Source organism: Vipera berus (genome assembly GCF_964194415.1).
Source record: "Vipera berus genome assembly, chromosome: 6".
NCBI classification, from domain to species: domain Eukaryota; kingdom Metazoa; phylum Chordata; class Lepidosauria; order Squamata; family Viperidae; genus Vipera; species Vipera berus.
In genome coordinates this window covers 4,186,657-4,206,613 of record NC_138208.1, presented here as the reverse complement: position 1 = coordinate 4,206,613, position 19,957 = coordinate 4,186,657, and the positions used below count along the sequence as shown (strand labels likewise).

Genomic DNA, 19,957 nt, shown 5'->3' with positions numbered 1-19,957 from the left:
TGGGATTTATTTATTTTTTAATCCCATTTATATCCCGCCCTTCTCTGGAGACTCAGGGCGGCTTACAATCTAAGAAGCACAAATCAATGTGCTTAGCAATAGCCTTCATTCTATGTATATGCCTGCTTATTAGGGCTTTCGCCCCCCCCAAGCGGCATTATTACAAAGTCAGCTTATTGCCCCCAACAATCTGGGTCCTCATTTTACCTACCTGGGAAGGATGGAAGGCTGAGTCAACCTTGAGCCTGGTGGGACGCGAACCTGCACTAATTGCAGGCAGCTGGTGTTACTTAAGGAGGCATTAGCCCACTGCTCCACCAAGGCTCTAGCTCCACCAAGGATTTAGCCAGTTTGCACCAGTTTGGCAGAATTGGTAGCCCAGAATGGACTTCTGGAAGCAGCATCCATGCAGAGAACCGGTTGTTCACATATTTGAATCCCACCACTGGACGGATGGACGGACAGACGGATGGACGGACGGACGGACGGACGGACGGATAGATAGATGATAGATAGATACAATGGTGGGATTCAGCCGGTTCGCACCAGTTTAGCAAAACTCTGGTAGCTAATTTTTTGCTGCCCGCGCCCAGAACGGACTTCCGGAAGCGGCATCCAAGCAGAGAACCGGTTGTTCACATATTTGAATCCCACCACTGGGTAGCTAGGTGACGATAATGTTGGTAGCAGAAGCAGTGCAGTTAGTCCTTGACTTACAGCTATTCGTTTCATGACCATTTCAGGTTACAAAGGCATTGGGGAAAAAAGCCGCCCACGTCCATTTTTCTACATTTGCAACCATTGCAGCCCCCCCCTCCCCCTGCGTTCACGTGATCAAAATTTGAGCGCTTGTCAGCTGGCATGTATTTACGACGGGTGGGGGGGTGGGGGGGTCCTGCAATCCCCATTTGCAACCCTTCTGAGTGTATGCCTATGTTGTATTTAAACTGAATTAAAAAATAATAATAATAATCTTACTTCGCTGTGTGTGGTTTGTTCTGGAGAGAGATGCCGAGGAGGCGACTGGACTGTTTTGCTTTTCTGGGAAGACGTTTCGCTCCTTGTCCAAGAAGCTTCTTCGGCTCTGACTGTAGGGTGGGGGAATGGAAGATTTGTATTTATGTTACTATCCAGTCAGAGCCGAAGAAGCTTCTTGGGAGAGAAGCGAAATGTCTTCCGAGAAAAACCAGACGGTCCAGTTGCCTCCAGAAAAAAGCACCTTTGGGACAATTCGGACCTGGATGACTGAGAATCTGCAGAGACATTCTGGAGAGATAGAAAGAAATGCAAAAGAGGTTAGAAAAAAAAACACCATTGCTAAAAGCGAATATATTACATTGGATTTCCCCCCCCCCCCGGACAATTATTTAGGTTGTTAGCCTTGTTCAAAAATTGTGTTTGATGTTGTAATTTACACCACATTAGGCTAATAATTGGTGTCTCCTTTTTTAAAAAAATATCGTCGTGCGTATTTTGAATTCTTTTTTTTTTAAAAGATGGCGAAGACATCGGCTATTTTTGCTCTACCCAATTCTTCTCGTTTCTTTAAATGAATATTGGATTACCCGCTCTGAACGTTAACTCTGTATTTCTTCCTTCCTAATAGTAAAAACTCGGGCTGCCGATCTGCTGGTGAATCCTTTGGATCCGAGAAACGCGGATAAAATTAGAGTTAAAATTGCCGACCTGGGAAATGCGTGCTGGGTGGTAAGTGTAGTTAAAAAAATGTCTACAGCTTTGCGGATTGGTCTCGTAGCCGAATGTTGAGCGTTTTGTAATGAAATGTCTGCCTTTTCTGGGTTTTTGTTTTTTTTTAGCATAAACATTTTACGGAAGATATCCAGACCCGACAGTATAGATCGATTGAAGTTTTAATAGGAGCAGGTTACAGCACACCCGCTGATATCTGGAGTACAGCATGTATGGTAAGAACCACGTTTTCTTCTTTCCTTGCCTTTGAATCAGAAACACAATAATAATATGACGATTTCTGCCCCTGGTTTGGAAGCATCCCTGCTTCAGACAGGAAGGCGGTGCAGAGAGTGGTGAGGACGGCAGATCACTGGCAGTTCTCTGCCTCCCATCCAGGACGTGGCATAGAAACGATGCCTGAGCAGGGTCCCCAGGATTATCCGGGACACTACACACCCTCTTCATGACGTGGTTTTCCTTGTTGACTTCTGGGAGGAGGGGGCTCCGTGATATCCGAAGCAGCACCTCCAGATTTGGTCACAGTTTTGTTCCATACAGCGTTAACCTTGTGGACTCCCAACGCTTCCTTTTTCCCGCTATGTATTCAAGGTGGACAGTGATGAATATGTACACGTATTTATGAGGGTGTGGGTACATATGTTGTATATAGCATGTTTATATGTGTGTTATGTACGTGTGCACTTTTGAGAGCAGGCAACAGAACTTCATTTTTAGTGTGTGCCAGTGTGCCCACAGTAAAAAATGACAATAAAGGTTATCTTATATCTTGTATCTTATGATAATAATAATAATAATAATAATAATAATAATAATAATAATAATAATAATAATAATAATAATGGTGGTGATGGTGATGATGGTGATGATGTTGGAAGGTACCTTGGAGGCCATCTAGTCCAACCCCCTGCTCAAATGGCTCTCCAGTCTCTTCTTAAAAACTTCCAGTGTTGGAGCATTCACATCTTCTGGAGGCAGGTTGTTCCACCGATTAATTGTTCTCACTGTCAGGAAGTTTCTCCTTAATTCTAGGTTGCTTCTCTCCTTGATGAGTTTCCATCTTATATCATCTCATCTCATCTCATCCTATCTTATCTTGCCTTATCTTGCCTTGCCTTGCCTTACCTTACCTTTATCTTCGTAGTTATAGGTGATTTGAAATGTCAGTAGCTTAAGCAATTATAGCTGGGCATTGCAATTTCCGGTGTGATTCCTCCGTGCGATTTAATCCGTCTAATTCTGCGCTAATACCTTCACTGACGCAGTCTCTCGAGGATTGCTGACGCTGAGGGTCTGTCATTTAAAGCCCCTGCCATTTAAGTCCCAGGGAGAAATACAGGGTGGGGGGTGGGGGGGGATAAGCAACCTCAAGCTTTTACAGAGAAGACTTGCCGTAACGATACGTTTCTCCTACGGTGAGGTTTGGGAAGACTCTCTTAAGGTTACAAATGCCAGGGACGTGACATTTCTTGCTTGACTGTGTTCTACGACGGGGGCTCTTTCCAAGGCAGATACGCCTCTGTACATCTCCCTGACTTTTTTAAAAGAATATTTTCAGCGAAGCAAGACGTCGGAAGCTTTGCCGTAGTTTGACCAACCTGATAAGGACGTACAGGTAGTCCTCGACTTACTTAACCACGCTCCGTTTAGCGACCTTTCAAAGTTAGAGCGGCACCAGGAAAAACGACTTAGGACCGTTTTTCACACATACAACCTTTGCAGCATATTCCCCTCCCCCACGGTCACGTGATCAAAATTCGGACGCTGGGCAGCGGACTTCTGTTTAGGACGGTTGCAGCGTCTCGGGGCCCTTCCGACAAGCAAGAGTGAGTGGGGGAAGCCAGACTGACTTAACAACCGGGTTACTTAAGCTAACGGCGGCAGTGATTCCCTTCGCAACCCTGGCCTGAAAAGTCGTACAGCGGGGCAAAATTCGCCGAAGTGTTTCAACTTAGAGACGTAAATTTTGGGCTCAATCGTGGTCGTACGTCGAGGACTACCCGTAGCTTTGACGTGGTGACCTAACGGCTCAGGGCGGGGGAGGGTGACCTGGTTTAGTACAACAAAGTAACCACGGCCGTGGCTGAGCTCAGAAGTTACAGCCTGTAGGAATTCACCACCAAACTCAGATTTGTTATAACTCCACGGCGTTGTAACCACTTTCGTGGAAGAAAGTTGTCATCTCCGAAGGAGAGCAAGCTGCCTCCGAAGCTTCGAGTTCACACATACCTCCCACTCAACAGAATCAAAGACATTTGTCCCAGAAGGCACCTCCAGGCGTCTCCCTCACGATGTCAGGCACGCATCTAAATTGGCAGCAGAACAAATCCCGCTTTTGAAACTTACCCTGCAACAGCGGAATCTGTTCTGGGCTCTTCCCGGTGGCTCATACGGCGGAGAAGACAATGTGTTGTCTAGTGTCTGTGCAGATTCTCAGCCATCTCATTCTTGGATGAGAAGCGAAACGCCTCATGGAAAAGCATCTTTGGGATGTTGTCTGCCCGATGACTGCAGACTTCATTGGATGTCGAGGCAGCACTTCCATTGGTTTTAATCGATCAATCAGGATATTGCCGGAAGGGACCTTGGAGGTCTTCTAGTCCAACACCCTAGTCAAGCAGAAGACCCTATACCATTTCAGACAAGGGTCTGTCCGGTCTCTCCTTAAATACCTCCAGTGATGAAGCACCCACAACTTCTGGTGGCAAGCTGCTCCACTGGTTAATTGTCCTCACTGTTGGGAGCTTTCTCCTTAGTTCCAGGTTGGTTCTCTCCTTGAGCAGTTTCCATCCGTTGTTTCTTGACCTGCCCTCTGGTGCTTTGGAGAATAGGTTGACCTCCTCTTCTTTGTGGCGACCCCTCAAATACTGGAATACTCAAACACACTCAAATGGCTGGGAGGCTGCTGTCCTTTTCTTTGTGTCCTGGCGCTGTCCTCGGTATGTTTGGTTCTGCGGTCCCTAAGTGACTCATCTCCTAGAATGTCCAGTTTACTCTCACTTAAAGTCACAAGGACCTGCCAGAATCCTCAAGAGATGCCATTCATAGCATCTTCATTAGCCCTTGCTGTCCAAGGTCACTCTGTAGAATAGAATAGAGCTGGAAGGGACCTTGGAGGTCTTCTAGTCCAGCCCCCTGCTCAAGCAGGAGGTCCTATACCATCTCAGTCAGGTGATTGTCCAGGCTCTTCTTAAAAAACTCCAGTGATGGAGCGCCCACAATTTCTGGTGGCAAGATGTTCCACTGGTTGATTTTCCTCACTGTCAAGAAGTTTCTCCTTAATTCCAGGTTGCTTCTCTCCTTGATCAGCTTCCAACCATTATTTCTCGTCCTTCCCTTTGGGGCTTTGGGGAATAAATTGACCCCCTCTTTCCTTGTGGCAGCCCCTCAGATACTGGAATGCTGCTATCGTGTCTCCCCTATTTCTTCTTTTCTCTAGACTTGTTGTTGTTGTTAGTTGCGAAGTCGTGTCCGACCCATCGCGACCCTATGGACAATGTTCCTCCAGGCCTTCCTGTCCTCTACCATCTGCTGGAGTCCATTTAAGCTCATGCCTACTGCTTCAGTGACTCCATCCAGCCACCTCGTTCTCTGTCGTCCCCTTCTTCTCTTGCCCTCAACCTTTCCCAGCATTAGGCTCTTCTCCAGTGAGTCCTTCCTCCTCATTAGGTGGCCAAAGTCTTTGAGTTTCAACTTCAGGATCTGGCCTTCTAAAGAGTAGTCAGGGTTGATCTCCTCTAGGACTGACCGGTTTGATCGCCTTGCAGTCCAAGGGACTCGCAGGAGTCTTCTCCAGCACCATAGTTCAAAGGCTTCAATTCTTTGGCGCTCAGCCTTTCTTATGGTCCAACTTTCACTGCCATACATTGCAACTGGGAAGACCACAGCCTTGACTATACGCACTTTTGTTGACAGGGTGATGTCTCTGCTTTTTAGTCTGCTGTCTAGATTTGCCATGGCTTTCCTGCCCAGGAGCAAGCGTCTTTTAATTTCTAGACTAGCCATTCCCAAATCCCGCAGCCGTTCTTCGTATGTTTTAGTCTCCAGGCCTTTCATCTTCTTAGTTGCTCTTCTGTGATTTTTTCCCAAACTCTCAACATCTTTTTTGTGATATGGTGACCAAAATTGGCTGCAGTATTCCAGGTGTGGTCTTCCTCCTCCTCCTCCTCCTCCTCCTCAGCACTGATGATGTTATCTAGTTAGGTGATGAAACGTCTGCAAGAAAACAAGCAAGTTCAGAGAGCAGGAAGGACCCCCCCCACACACAAACACACCGTTCAATCCTGAGCTACAAGTATTCTCCTTTATTGCGAGGACTGCATCATTGTAATTGCTGCCATAACACAGGAAGTCCTCAACTTACAACAGTTCATTTCGTGACCATTCCATCACTGTAAAAAAGTGACTTGTGAACATTTTTCACACTTAATGACCGTCGTACCATCCCCACGTGATCCAAATTTAGATGCTCGGCAATTTCCCTGTCCTGGTGTGTGTGTGTGTGTGTGGGTGTGTGTGTGTGTGTGTGTGAGACGTGATCCCCCTTTTGCAACCTTCCAAGAAGCAAAGTCAATTGGGGGGGGGAGCCAGATTCGCTTAAGAACCGTGTGACTTGACTTCACAACCGCCACGATTCACTTAAGAACCGTGGAGAGAAAGGCCATAAATTGAAATACAGCCATCCTTGCCGCAGTGTTTAAGGGGATCACTGCCCCACGAGAACTAAATTTGAACCAGAAAACGTCGAGAGGCCGTAAAGTGGGGCAAAATATCACTTCACCGCTGTCTCGCTTAGCAACGGGCCCAACAAACGGTCGTAAACTGAGGACTATCTGTAAAGCAAGAGTGTGGCTTTGCATGCAAGTTGTGTTTTTTGCTTAGTTCCTCGGGGAGAGTGTGTGTGTGGGGGGGAAATCCATGGAAATAGAAGAACTGGCTAGCGACTGCTGGATGAGAATTAGACCGAGAATGTGCTTCAGTTATTTGTCTTTTATTCATCCTCTCCGGATTAGATCCAGAGCAGTGGTAACTATCTCTCCCATCACGTGTGTATTGTTGCATTGTGCATTCATTGGCTCACCGTTGGGAGGGTAGAGACCCACAAGATAGTTTTCCTTAATGCATTTTTATTTATAGACCTGTTCTGGCACGCGTGCGCGCGCACACGCACGCACACACACACACAGACAATTCTTCAGATAATTGCAGGATAGCTTAAGAGAAATAACCCACCCTACAATTAAGGCCAACAGCCTTTGAGAAATCTGAGTTCCATTCCAAGTTTAGAATAGAATGGAGCTGGAAGGGACCGTGGAGGTCTTCCAGTCCAGCCCCCTGCTCAAGCAGGAGAAACTAGACCATCTCAGACAAGTGACTGTCTAGCCCAGGGGTGGGGAACCTTGGCTCCTTTAGGACTTGTGGACTGCAACTCCCAGAATTCCTGAGCCAGCCACGCTGAGGGGAAAGGGAGAGGTTTCCAAGCTGAGCCATGCTGGCTCAGGAATTCTGGGAGTTGAAGTCCACGTGTCATAAAAGAGCCAAGGTTCCCCACCCCTGGTCTAGCCTCTTCTTAAAATTCTCAATTATGGAGCGCCCACGATTTCTGGTGGCAGGCTGTTCCACTGGTTAAAGCCTCCATTTTCACGCTCACCCACAGCAAGGAGGATGCACCACATACAGGTAGTCCTCGACTTAACAGGAGTTCATTTAGCGACCGTTCTTAGTTGCGATCTCCGTTGTACGTTCAGATTTTCTGGGAAGCTTCTTTTAAATCCCCATTTAGAAAGCTAATCCTGGTCTTCGTATTGGAATCCAGCAGCTGCTCTTTATAGAAATGTTCGCTTGCATCATAAAACTCTGTAAACAAGGCTTCACACTGTAGGACAGTCCTCGAATTACGACCACAATGGAGCCCAACATTTCTGTTGCTAAGTGAGACATTTATTAAGTGAGTTTTGCCCAGTGGTGGGATTCAAATACCTGAACAACCGGTTCTTTTATTGGATGCAGGCCTGGGCCTCCGAGGTCTAGAACGGACTTTGGGAAGTTACATCCACGCACTCCCGGCTGGCCGTTCTAGGCCTGGGAGGCCTCCTCCAGGTCTCCGAGGCCTAGAACGGACTTCCGGAAGTGGCATCCACGCACTTCCGCCGGGCTGTTCTAGGCTTGGAAGGCCTTCTCCAGGCCTCCGAGGCCTAGAACGGACTTCCGGAAGTGGCATCCACGCACTTCCGCCGGGCTGTTCTAGGCTTGGAAGGCCTTCTCCAGGCCTCCGAGGCCTAGAACGGACTTCCGGAAGTGGCATCCACGCACTTCCGCTGGGCTGTTCTAGGCTTGGAAGGCCTCCTCCAGGCCTCTGAGGCCTAGAACGGACTTCCGGAAGTGGCGTCCATACACTTCTGGCATGGGTCCGGGATACCTCGAGGACCACCTGCTGCCGGCGTCAACTCCCCTCTGCCCTGTGCGTGCCCACAGAGAGGGCCTCCTCAGGGTGCCTCCAGTCAGGGAATGTCGACTGGTGGCCCCCAGGGGGAGGGCCTTCTCTGTGGGTGCCCCGGCACTTTGGAACCAACTGCCGGTTGAGCTCCGGATGGCATCGGACCTCCGATCCTTCCGTCGCGGGTTGAAGACCCACTTGTTTGAGTTAGCTGGTCTGGCCTGAAGGGGAATTTGGGTTTTTAATTGGTTTTATTATTTCATTATTGTTATATTTTAATTGGGCATAGTTTAATTTTCTTTTAATTTTTGTATACCTATTTATATATGCCCTGTGAACCGCCCTGAGTCCCTAGGGAGAAGGGCGGTATAGAAATCCAATAAAACTAAACTAAACTAAACTTCTGTTGGGCTGTTCTAGGCCTGGGAGGCCGCCTCCGAGCCTCCGAGGCCTAGACTGGAGTTGCGGAAGCAGTGTGCGTTCAGCCGGTTCTCAGAACTCAGCCAAATTTAGCTACTCCTTCTGACAAACTGCTGCGAACCGGCTGCATCCCACCGCTGGGGACGCGGTAATAGTTATAAGGGTGAAAAACAGCCACAGGTCACTTTTTTCCGCAATGTTGCAACTGCGAACGGTCACTAAGCAAACTATCGTTAGCCTGGGACTCTTGCACGAGGCCGAAAACGTATCCTCCGCTAAAATATCCTTTCCCCCCCCACCCCCTCTTTTTTAAATCCCAGGCCTTTGAGTTGGCAACTGGAGACTATCTCTTTGAACCACATTCCGGCGAGGACTATTCGAGAGATGAGGGTAGGTGCCTTTTCAATACCTGGGCGTGCTTTGAGCCTTTGCGACTTCAGCGAATGTGAAAAACAAGTTTCATTTTCAAAATATGAACACCACATTTTCCTCTCTCCTCTTTGAAAATGCCAATGCTAACTGTAAGCCGCTCCCTTCTGCAGACATGATTTTTTCCCCTCCCTAATTCTTGAGAGGGGATTCCTGCCCTCTCCCGTAAGACCTGCATCTCTCTGTGTGTGTGTGTGTGTGTGTGTGTGTGTGTGTGTGAGAGAGAGAGAGAGAGAGAGAGAGAGAGAGAGAGAGAGAGAGAGAGAGAGAGAGAGAGAGAGAGAGAGAGAGAGAGAAGATTGAAATTGTACAGCTTGGATACAAAACCTGCCACCATGTGGCGCATCTCGGGACACGACTAGATACCGAATGCCGAACTCCCAGTTTTGGGGACATTTGGCCGTATTTGAAGGTGTAAGAGCAACGTTTCGACGAAATCTCATCCGTCATCCTCAGGCTGGTGGCTTCAGCTTCGTTCTTCTTCTTCTTCTTCTCCCAGAAGAACGAAGCTGAAGCCACCAGCCTGAGGAAGACGGATGAGATTTCGTCGAAACGTTGCTCTTACACCTTCAATTCTACGTGGGAATAAACCCGAATGACCAAAGATATACATACAAACAAACACCCGCGAATATATATATATATATATATATATATATATATATATATATATATATATATATATATATATATATATATATATATATATATATATATATATATATATATATATATATATATATTTGTTTTCTGAGGTTTTCGCGGGTGTTCGTATGTGGATCTTTGGTTATTCGGGTTTTTCCCCGCGTAGAACTAAAGGTGTAGGGGCGACGTTTCGACGGAATCCCATCCGTCATCATCAGGCTGGTGGCTTCTGCTTCCTTCCTAAGAAGGAAGCAGAAGCCACCAGCCTGATGATGACGGATGGGATTCCGTCGAAACGTCGCCCCTACACCTTTAGTTCTACGCGGGGAAAAACCCAAATAACCAAAGATATATATATATATATATATATAAATAAAATGTAGAAGACACGGTGGGGAAAACCTGAATCATCTCTTTATGATTAAATTTATATTCCGTCCTTCTCACTAGCAAGCAAACCCTTATTTAAACATCATTTAGTAGAATAATGTTGGAATAATTTCTGTGAAATTCGTTCACAGCTGTAGAACAGCCGTTTCAAGCTGGGGGGGGAAAAAGCATTTTGCAAAACACATATTAGGCAAAATGTTTGGGATCAGCTAATATTATTTTCCTCCTTTCCTCCTTTCCTTTCCTTTCCTTTCCTTTCCTTTCCTTTCCTTTCCTTTCCTTTCCTTTCCTTTCCTTTCCTTTCCTTTCCTTTCCTTTCTGCCCTTTTTGGAGCCTGGCTTCTGGCAGAGGTGTGTGTGTGTGTGTGTGTGTGTGTGTGTGTGTGTGTGTGTGTGTGTGTGTGTGTGTGTTAGTATTATTAAGGTATTAAGTCTTAAATTCAGGCTTATCTTCCTTTTGGATAAATACGGTCATCACTAAATGATTTACAGGGGGTCCTCAACTCACCCCCTGCTGTCAACAGAAGCAGCTGTTAACTGAGTTTTGCCTCATTTTGTGACCTTTCTTGCCACATTTGCTAAGTGAATCATGCGGTCGTTCAGGGAATCTGATTCCCCCCACCACCACCGACTTTGCTTGTCGGAAGCCGGCGGCAAAAAGTCGCCAAAGGGGATCACGTGATCCCGGGACACCGTGACCGTCATAAACACGTGTCAGTTGGCCAGCGTCCAAAGGTTGACGGCGTGACCACAGGGACGCAGGGACGGTCATCTCTGCGAAAAGCCGGCCATAATTCCCTTTTTTCGGTGCCGTTGTAACTCCGAACTGTGGGTAAACGAAAGGTCGTAAGTTGAGGACCCCCTGCAGGTCCTATTTCCCTCGGTGAAGCTCCCCACACCCCTCGCTTGTTTGCTTGAAATCTCCTCGGCGGTGCCGTAACACGAGCCTCCCTTATTTTTTTTTTATTTTTTATTTTTTGCTTTTCTTTTTAAGTGCCGCTAACGATATCCGAATTCTCCTCTGCCGGGCCTCGGGAACCTCCGCCTGGGTTTCCCGCCAAGCATTACTTGTGTTGAGAACTTCTTTGGATTTTTTTAAAAAAACTAATTCCGTTTTTCCTCCCTTCTTCTTTTATCCCCCTTCCTCTCCTCTCCTCTCCCTTCCCCTTCCTGATGTCCTTTGTTTCTCTCCTCCATAGACCACATAGCACACATCATAGAGCTCCTAGGGAATATCCCAAGGCACTTTGCTCTCTCTGGAAAATATTCTCGGGAATTCTTCAACCGCAGAGGTAGTCCCTGTTCTTTCTAAAGGTGCCGCGGCGCAGACAGAAGCGGAGGGCGAATTGCTTGCCTGCAGCTCAGGGCCCCCAAAACTCCCATGTCCGAAATATATATATATATATATATATATATATTACAGGACTGGAAAGCTATGAAGGATTGGGCACTTCGCTTTCCCAAACGGTGGCCTGGCCCTCTGATTTGACCGGTTTTTCTAAATCACTTGGCAAGCAATGTTCGCCTCCCCCCCGTGTTTTCGAGCATGTCTGTTTCTGTCTGTATCCGGGCCGGTGTCCTTGTGTGCATGCCGTGTATTGATTAAACTGTTGTATGTTTCTGTTTTGCTGGAAATGTGCTCCTATCCAGATCACATAGCATTGATCATTGAACTGCTGGGAAAAATCCCTCGAAAATACGCAATGTTGGGAAAATATTCCAAGGAGTTTTTCACCAAAAAAGGTAACGGTGTTTCTGAAACCCCTAATATCAACAATAGCTCATTTGTTCCCTCCTGCACACACACACACACACAGACACACACACACGACTCATCCTTATGAATGAAGCAGCTTTTTTTTTGAAAATATGTTAAGGATGAATTTTGTTTTATCGATAGTCCTCGACGTACGACCACAATTGACCCTCAAATGGTTAAATGACTTTTGCTCCATTTTACGACCTCTCTTGCCACAATTGTGAAGTGAACCACTGCAGTTGTTAAGATTGTGACACGGCTGTTAAATGAATCTTGCTCCCCCCCCTCCCCCCCGGACTTTGATTGTCAGAAGGTCACAAAAAGGGATTCCGTGACTCCGGGACACTGCAAACTGTTCTAAGTACATGTCAGTTGCCAAGCATCTGAATTTTGATCACGTGATCACGGGGATGCTGCAACGGTTGTAAATGTGCAAAACGGTCCCGTCACTTTTTTCACGCAGTTGTAACTTTGATTGGTCATGAAGCGAACTGTTGTAAGTCGAGGACTGTCTGCATTTACATAAACCTGGATATCCTGACTTGAAGTAAATGAGACCATTCCAAGATTGTGCTTCAAAGAAATAAAATGGTTCCATCTGATCAGAAAAAAAAAAATCTGTACCCCATAATCTTTGTTCATTGCTTATTGTAGACAATCTTAATCTTCCAACTTTGGAAAAAAAATATTAAGGTTCTTTTTAATCTTGGATTCTTTAAAAAATTTTTTACTGAGACAATGTCGTTGAAGCACAGGTCAGAAGGACAAAGGGAAAGCTCTGAAGGAAGAGATTAAAGTTTAAAAGTAGAATTATATCACTGTTAAAGATGTTTAATACAAACAGCATCTTATCCTTTCCTGAAACAGTGTTAGAAGGATGGCCTTGGTCCTTTTTGATAATAAGAGCAGAGGCAAATGTAGAAAGAGTAGAGAACGGTTTAAGTCTGTGTCCGCTCAAGATAATTTTAATTGCAAAGGAGGTTACTACTCGTTAGCTTCCAAAAGATGCTTCTGTGCAGGTGCCAGGTGTAAAGTACACTTTGGGTTATCTGCATCTTGCTCTTACTATCCTGAGAAACGTAGATAAAATAACTTCAATTAAAGCTATTTTACACAGCTCCATGGTCAAGGGAATAATTACTTTTTTTATATAATATATTTTATTGATTTTTTTTTAACATGGTCACCTTAATATTTGGTAAACAGTGTGCTGTCAGGGTTTACATTTAAAAAACATTCACTAACAATTAGTTTCTATGATATATAATCCACATAATAGCTTTACTTGATTTCCTCTTTTTTCCCCATAATGTTCTCTTTCGCCAGCTTTAAGTTAATACCATTCTTGTTTTGATAGATGACAACTGAGTGTAATTTTTTTCTAATATTTCTAGAGATAATAGTCACAGCAATATAATATTTCTTTTCTATCTAGTCATTCTAGTTGCCTACTCATCGATCCTGGTTTTTCGTTTGTTTTTCCCACAGTGTTGAAGACATTCTTTTTAAAAATATATATTTTATTGATTTTTTAAAATATAAACATCTTGATATTTGGTAAACAGCGTGTTATCTGGGTTTATATTTACAAAGTAATCAGTCGGTTAATTTCCCTATTCCAAAATCCACATTATAACTTTGTTTGATTTTGAGTAATATTCTCTTTGCAACCTAAATTAATACAATTCTTATTAATTTGATAGGTAATTAAATATAAAGATTTTTCTAAAATTTCTACCAATAATAATCTCATCAATCTCATGCTTCTTTTTTATCTGGTCACCTTGGTTGCCTCGTCACAAATCCTGTTTACAATTCTTATTTAAATTTTATTTTCCCTACAATGTTCAAAACATTCCTACTGGTTAAAATTTTCCCAGAATTAATTACCTTAAATTATTTAAATTTATTTTCATATGTTAAAAAATAAGTAAGAGAAAGACACAAAAGAAAGACATAGAAAAAGAAAAGATGTGAGAAAGAAAAAGAGAAAACAAAGAGGAGAAAAAAAAGATAATATACTACTTAAAATATGTATCCCTCTTGAATTAGTATACACTTATTTCCAATTTCTTTCTGTTCTTTTTACCCATAATTAAACCTATGTTTAATCTTTAAATGTTCCATTTAATAAATGCAGTCATCACTGGAAAAAAGCAACTTGCAAACGTTTTTCACACTTAACGATCTTTTAAGCCTATTCAAAACATTTTTTCCCCATTTTTAGTTATCCATTGGAATTTTCTTAAAATCAACTACATTTAAAGATCTAAAACATTTCCTTTAGGTTAATCACCCCACACATTTTTATAGTTCCCTCATATTGAAAAACAAAAGAAAAAAAAAAGATACTGTCTTACTTAGAGTTCACCCCTCTTAAACTAAAATCTTTTAATTTCTTCACCGATATTCAAACAAGTGTTTAATTTTTAAATATTCCCTCATCTAATTCCTCAATTCCCACTTTTGCCCTCTTCTTTTGCCAAGCGTCTCTTCCAATCCATACATTCCGTTGCATCAAAGAATCTTTCCAATAATCTTGTAAATGTTGTGGATATAGTAGACAAATCAAACATCATGTCTTTGTAAAAAGATTTTGCCCCTTCATAAAAAGAGCCTTGGTGGAGCAGTGGGCTGATGCCTCCTTAAGTAACACCAGCTGCCTGCAATTAGTGCAGGTTCGAGTCCCACCAGGCTCCAGGTTGACTCAGCCTTCCATCCTTCCAAGGTAGGTAAAATGAGGACCCAGATTGTTGGGGGCAATTAAGCTTGACTTTGTAATAATGCCGCTTGGGGTGTGTGTGAAAGCCCTAATAAGCAGGCATATACATAGAATGAAGGCTACTGCTAAGCTTGTAAGCCGCCCTGAGTCTTCGGAGAAGGGCGGGATATAAATGGAATTAAAATAAAATAAAAATAAATAAAATATCCATTGAAGATTTGTCTCATCATCTCCTTGTTTCATGTGGTACTCCCAACGGCTCAGCAACCATTTTCCATATCCTCAAATTCAGATTTTCTCAAAGTTAATTACATTTAGATATTTATGTCTATTTTTCTCAGGTAAGCCATTCCAATGCTTTTACCTTTCTTAAGGAATAAATAAGACTAGAAGAAGAAGAATTAGAAGAAGAGTAAAGAAAAAGAAAAAGATAGTATATACTACTAAAAATGCAGGGAAGAATTAGAATTAAATTACCTGAATGCAACGGTCTTGTTCTGCTTTATTTCACGGAACTTAGTCCATTCGAAAGCTCCAAATTGAATTTGTAAAATACCAAGGACTTGGATTAACAAGTCCTTCTTTGCTAATCAAGGCAAGGCGAAGGGTAAAAACAATTTGTTTTCATTCTTTTTATGTTTATACCAGACTTTTTTTTCTTAAAAGGAGCTTAAGAGAGCATATATAGTACTCCTGTACTTATTTATTTAGCATACAGCATAGAGCACAAGGTTAACCGTAATAAAATTATAGAGAGGGATCACATAATACTATGGTACAATTAATAATAATAATAATAATAATAATAATAATAATAATAATAATAATAATAATAATAATAATAATAATAATAATAATAATAATAATAATAATAACAACAACAACAACAACAACAATAACAATAATAATAATAATAATATAAAGTTGGAAGGGATCTTGGAGGTCATCTAGTCCAACCCCCTGCTCAGGCAGGAAACCCTGTATCATTTCAGACAAATGGCTGTCCAGTCTCTTCTTAAAAACTTCCAGTGTTGGAGCATTCACCGCTTCTGGAGGTTGTTCCACTGGTTAATTGTTCTAACTGTCAGGAAGTTTCTGACAGTTGGAAATATGTAGGTTTTGAGGAATTCAACAAATTATATATACTGTTGGCTGGGGAATTCTGGGAGTTGAAGTCCAAATATCTCAGGGGCTGCCCCAAAGAAGAGGGGGGGGGTCAACCTATTCTCCAAAGCGCCTGAAGGCAGGACAAGAAGCAACGGATGGAAATTAACCAAAAAGAGAAGCAACCTGGAATTAAAGAGAAATTTCCTGACAGTGAGAACAATTAACCAGTGGAGCAACCTGCCTCCAGAAGCTTTGAGTGCTCCAACACTGGATGCAATTTATTTGTAGCAGGAGTGTAATGGCACTGCGCAAATTATTAATTTGGGAGTTTGTGACGTGGTGATGTAATCCTGCACAGAATACGTATAAAACTGACCGAGAGGGTCTCTTGGATGAGGTTATTTTGGGAATGAGCTAAACCCCGTAATCAAGGCACTGCCCCCCCTTTTTGAAAAAGGTTTCCCTATTAGAAAAAAAAGCAGATTATATAAAGAATGTGCTGTTAACAACTATAACAACTATAATCCTGAGTAATAAATATTGTCCTTGGCTTACTGTAATACAGGTTTTGCTTTTGTACAACCAGCAGAGCCAAAGATGGATCTGCACCGCCCCCTTGTGGTTTGCCTTATGTTAGTTTGACTTTACAGAATTAACAAGAGTTGGAAGGGACCTTGGAGGTCTTCTAGTCCATCCCCCTGCTCAGGCAGGAGAGCCTAGACCATTTCAGACAAATGGTTGTCCAGCCTCTTCTTAAAAACCTCCCGTGATGGAGCCCCCACCACCTTTGGAGGGAAGCCGTTCCACTCATTCTTAATATAATTTTATGTAATAAGTTAATATAACTTTCTCAAAATCGGATTTGAAGGCCCTTAGATCCCTGGTCTCTGCCCATTTCAAATATTTCCCCTTCAGTCTTATTTTACTAAAAAAGGCCAGATTCTTCCTTCGCGGCTGGAAGTCCACGAAGATCTGATTTCTGTGGCTTCTGTTGAAAGAAAGAATTCAGAGCACAACAGGTTCCCCCCCCCCCCGCCTTTTTAAGGGCAGTTTTCATCCTACGGGTACAATTGAGCCCGAAATTTTATGTGGCTAAGTGAAACGTTTGTTAAGTGAGTTTGAGGACTTTGCCCCCTTTGACGTCCAACTCTGTGATTCTGTAAGCGTCTCCTGCCTGAGCAGGGGGTTGGACTAGATGACCTCCAAGGTCCCTTCCAACTGTGATTCTGTAGGGGTCTCCTGCCTGAGCAGGGGTTTGGACTGGATGACCTCCAAGGTCCCTTCCAACTGTGATTCTGTAGGGGTCTCCTGCCTGAGCAGGGGGTTGGACTAGATGACCTCCGAGGTCCCTTCCAACTGTGATTCTGTAGGGGTCTCCTGCCTGAGCAGGGGGTTGGACTGGATGACCTCCGAGGTCCCTTCCAACTCTGTGATTCTGTAATTCGGATGCTGCAATGGTCATAAGCGTAAAACATGGTCCTAAGTCAACTTTTTTTCAGTCCCATTGTAACTTTGCACGGTCAAGTAAATGAACTGTTATTAAGTCGAGGCCTAAATGTATTTCATCATGGCCTTCCGCAGCAGGAGGTCCACCCTTGGCATCCTTAAGGCTTTTGGACTTCAACTCCCAGAATTCCCTATCCCACAGAGCGGGAATGAAACCTATGCTAAGTGCAGGACTGCTGGGAGTTTTACCTTCATAAGCTTCCAGGTTGACTGCGTTTGCACCAAATGGTATTACGTGGATTTTATAGTATAAGGCGCCCCCCCATTACATAAATCAGCATTGTAGATTCTAATTTTAATTTTCCATTTGGTACTTGGAAGAATTCTATTTATTATGACGCTTTTGACATTTTGGCTTATAGCTCTAAGTCATGCAGCATCTCGGGGATGTGTGGAAAACGGCTTTGTGTCTCAAGATAATCTGTTTCTAGGAGTTTTTTTTCCTTGCGAGCCACGAAACACCAGGATATTTTTCTTAATATATGTTTTATTTTAGAATGTTGTTCAAAGCAAAGTTAGAATACCAAATACAAAACTCAAAAAAATCCAAAGGAGGTAACAAAACACCCCCAAACACTAAAAAAAAACCACAGGTGCATCAAAACCCACCACGTTATATACCTAATTATCCCCCTCCAGTTAAATACCGATGAATACATTACTACAACGTTAGTTTCCACCCCTTGCAAAATGGGCCCTCCTGCCCAATTTTTTTGGTTTTTTTTTTAAAAACGGCCAAATCTGTTAAACGGCGAGGATATTTTCGTTGCGTGATTAGAACACGGGTGCCTCCCTGCGGCTGCTTCCCAAAGTCAAAAACCGACGGAAATCTGGAATAAATAAATAAATAAAAATACCTTTATTATTATTATTATTAATTTTATTTGTATACCGCCCTTCTCCCGAAGGACTCAGGGCGGTGAACAGGGCAATACATATTAAAAAACAAGATGCAAAATTAAAAACAATTAAACAAAATGCCCACGAATAAATAAAAACACATTAAAAGTAGGTTAAAACACATTAATAAAACCCAACCCCATCCCATCAGGCCAGGCCAGCTTGTTCGAAAAGGTAGGTTTTGAGATCGTGCCGGAAGGAGCGGAGGTCAGCCGCCATCCGGAGCTCGACCGGAAGATGGTTCCATAAATCCGGCGCGCCCGCAGAGAACGCCCTCCCCCTGGGGGCCACCAGTCGGCATTCTTTGACCGGTGGCACCCTGAGGAGGCCCTCTCTGTGGGAGCGTACTGGGCGGAGGGAAGTTGACGCCGGCCGCAGGTGCTCCCCAAGGTATTCCGGACCCATGCCATGTAGGGCTTTGTAGGTCATTACCAACAGGAGTAACGCTTCCTCTTCTTCCCTTCTCGTCAAACGCAGGAGAACTTCGGCACATTACCAAACTGAAACCCTGGAGCCTGTTTGACGTTCTGGTGGAGAAATACGGCTGGCCTCAGGAAGACGCGGCCGAGTTTACCGATTTCCTGATCCCCATGTTAGAAATGGTCCCGGAAAAGCGAGCCTCGGCTGGCGAATGCCTTCGGCACCCTTGGCTGAATTCGTAGCAGCGGCCTTGGATCGAACACGTTGGGCCAGGGTGCGCCCCCCCTCCCTCCCCCCTCCAACCACCACTTTCTCACGCGTCAAACCTGAATGGTGACTGTCATAACTGCTCTTAAGAGAGAATGGTCAATGAGCTGGCTTCAATCCCAGACCTTTATTTTTTACTTTGAGGTACCGTTTGACATTTTTGCTTTTTCGTGCTCTGTGTTCTGGGGAGGGGGAGGAGGAGGAGGAGGAAGGAGAAAGGAAGATTGCCTATTTGTCTCCAACTAGTAGTTCTACTGACCTGTCTCCTAAAAAAAGAAAAAAGAAAAAAAACCACCCCACTTAACTCTCGTGTCTTTAAGCATTGTTTCTTGTGTTTGTGTGGAACTCAAACATCGACTTTTTGAACCGCCCGATTCTCTTCCCTTAAAACGTGTTCTGGGCAGGTTTGTAACTATTTATGGAAACTATTTTAGCTGAATATTCTATATAATTTACAAGTGTGAGACGTTTTATCAAGTCCGAATTTGGAAATGTACAATTCTTATCCTTCAAGCAGAGGGAAACTTGTTCTTGTAAAATAGTTTCATGTAAATGCACCCTGTAAATGTTTTATTTCCATTAAAAACAAAACAAAAAAAAAACGGGATGGGGCACAAGTTGCAGAGTTAAAGCTATTAAATTGAAAGTGACTTTCATATTACAAAATGCATGTAGCGGATTTGCTTTGCTTTAGGGAGTCGTGTAAATGTCCCTTTCTGCAGCTTATATGGGATTTTGAAAGAAAGATGGCTCTTGATTTCTAAAAAAATCACTCTCCAAGAGGCACTTTAAAGGAGTGTTCGAAGAGTAAACAAATATATATATATATATATATATATATATATATATATATATATATATATATATATATATATATATATATATATATATATATATATATATATATATATATATATATATATATATATATATATATATATATATTTGAGTAACTTTAATAAGGTGTCATTTGCTTTCCAGTTGTGAGATGAGATGGCATAGCAAGAGGGAACTGCTTTTTTGTAAGAGTGGTTGCTAATATTAGGCTGAGGAATTTAAAGAAAACTTTGGAACCGTTTTGTGCAGGACTGTGGATGACAAAAAAAAATGTAGCCCGTTTAACGGAGGAAAACAAAAAAAAGCAGAAATGATACAAACCTTACATTAAAATGAAAGATCATGCACCTTCCATTCATAGCTTTACCTATTTCATAAACAAAATTGCACTAGCTTATCTCCCCCCCCCC

At 43.3% G+C, this 19,957-nt stretch overlaps 1 protein-coding gene across 10 annotated transcripts in view; it reads left to right on the top strand.

The window, feature by feature from the left end:
* Nucleotides 1-19,957, top strand: part of SRPK2 (SRSF protein kinase 2) — a 136,427-nt gene that overhangs the window by 113,916 nt on the left and 2,554 nt on the right. For 3 of the 10 annotated variants that reach the window (XM_081331310.1, XM_081331311.1, XM_081331314.1), the window contains 6 exons: nt 1,607-1,707; nt 1,818-1,925; nt 8,887-8,956; nt 11,229-11,321; nt 11,680-11,772; nt 18,501-19,513. In XM_081331310.1, coding sequence (XP_081187436.1) covers nt 1,607-1,707; nt 1,818-1,925; nt 8,887-8,956; nt 11,229-11,321; nt 11,680-11,772; nt 18,501-18,685 — 650 coding nt within the window. In that variant the 3' untranslated portion in view covers nt 18,686-19,513. Of the gene's footprint in view, nt 1-1,606; nt 1,708-1,817; nt 1,926-8,886; nt 8,957-11,228; nt 11,773-13,223; nt 14,789-18,500; nt 19,514-19,957 lie in introns of those variants that run through there. The other 7 variants (XM_081331312.1, XM_081331316.1, XM_081331313.1 and 4 more) reach the window with 5 other exon arrangements.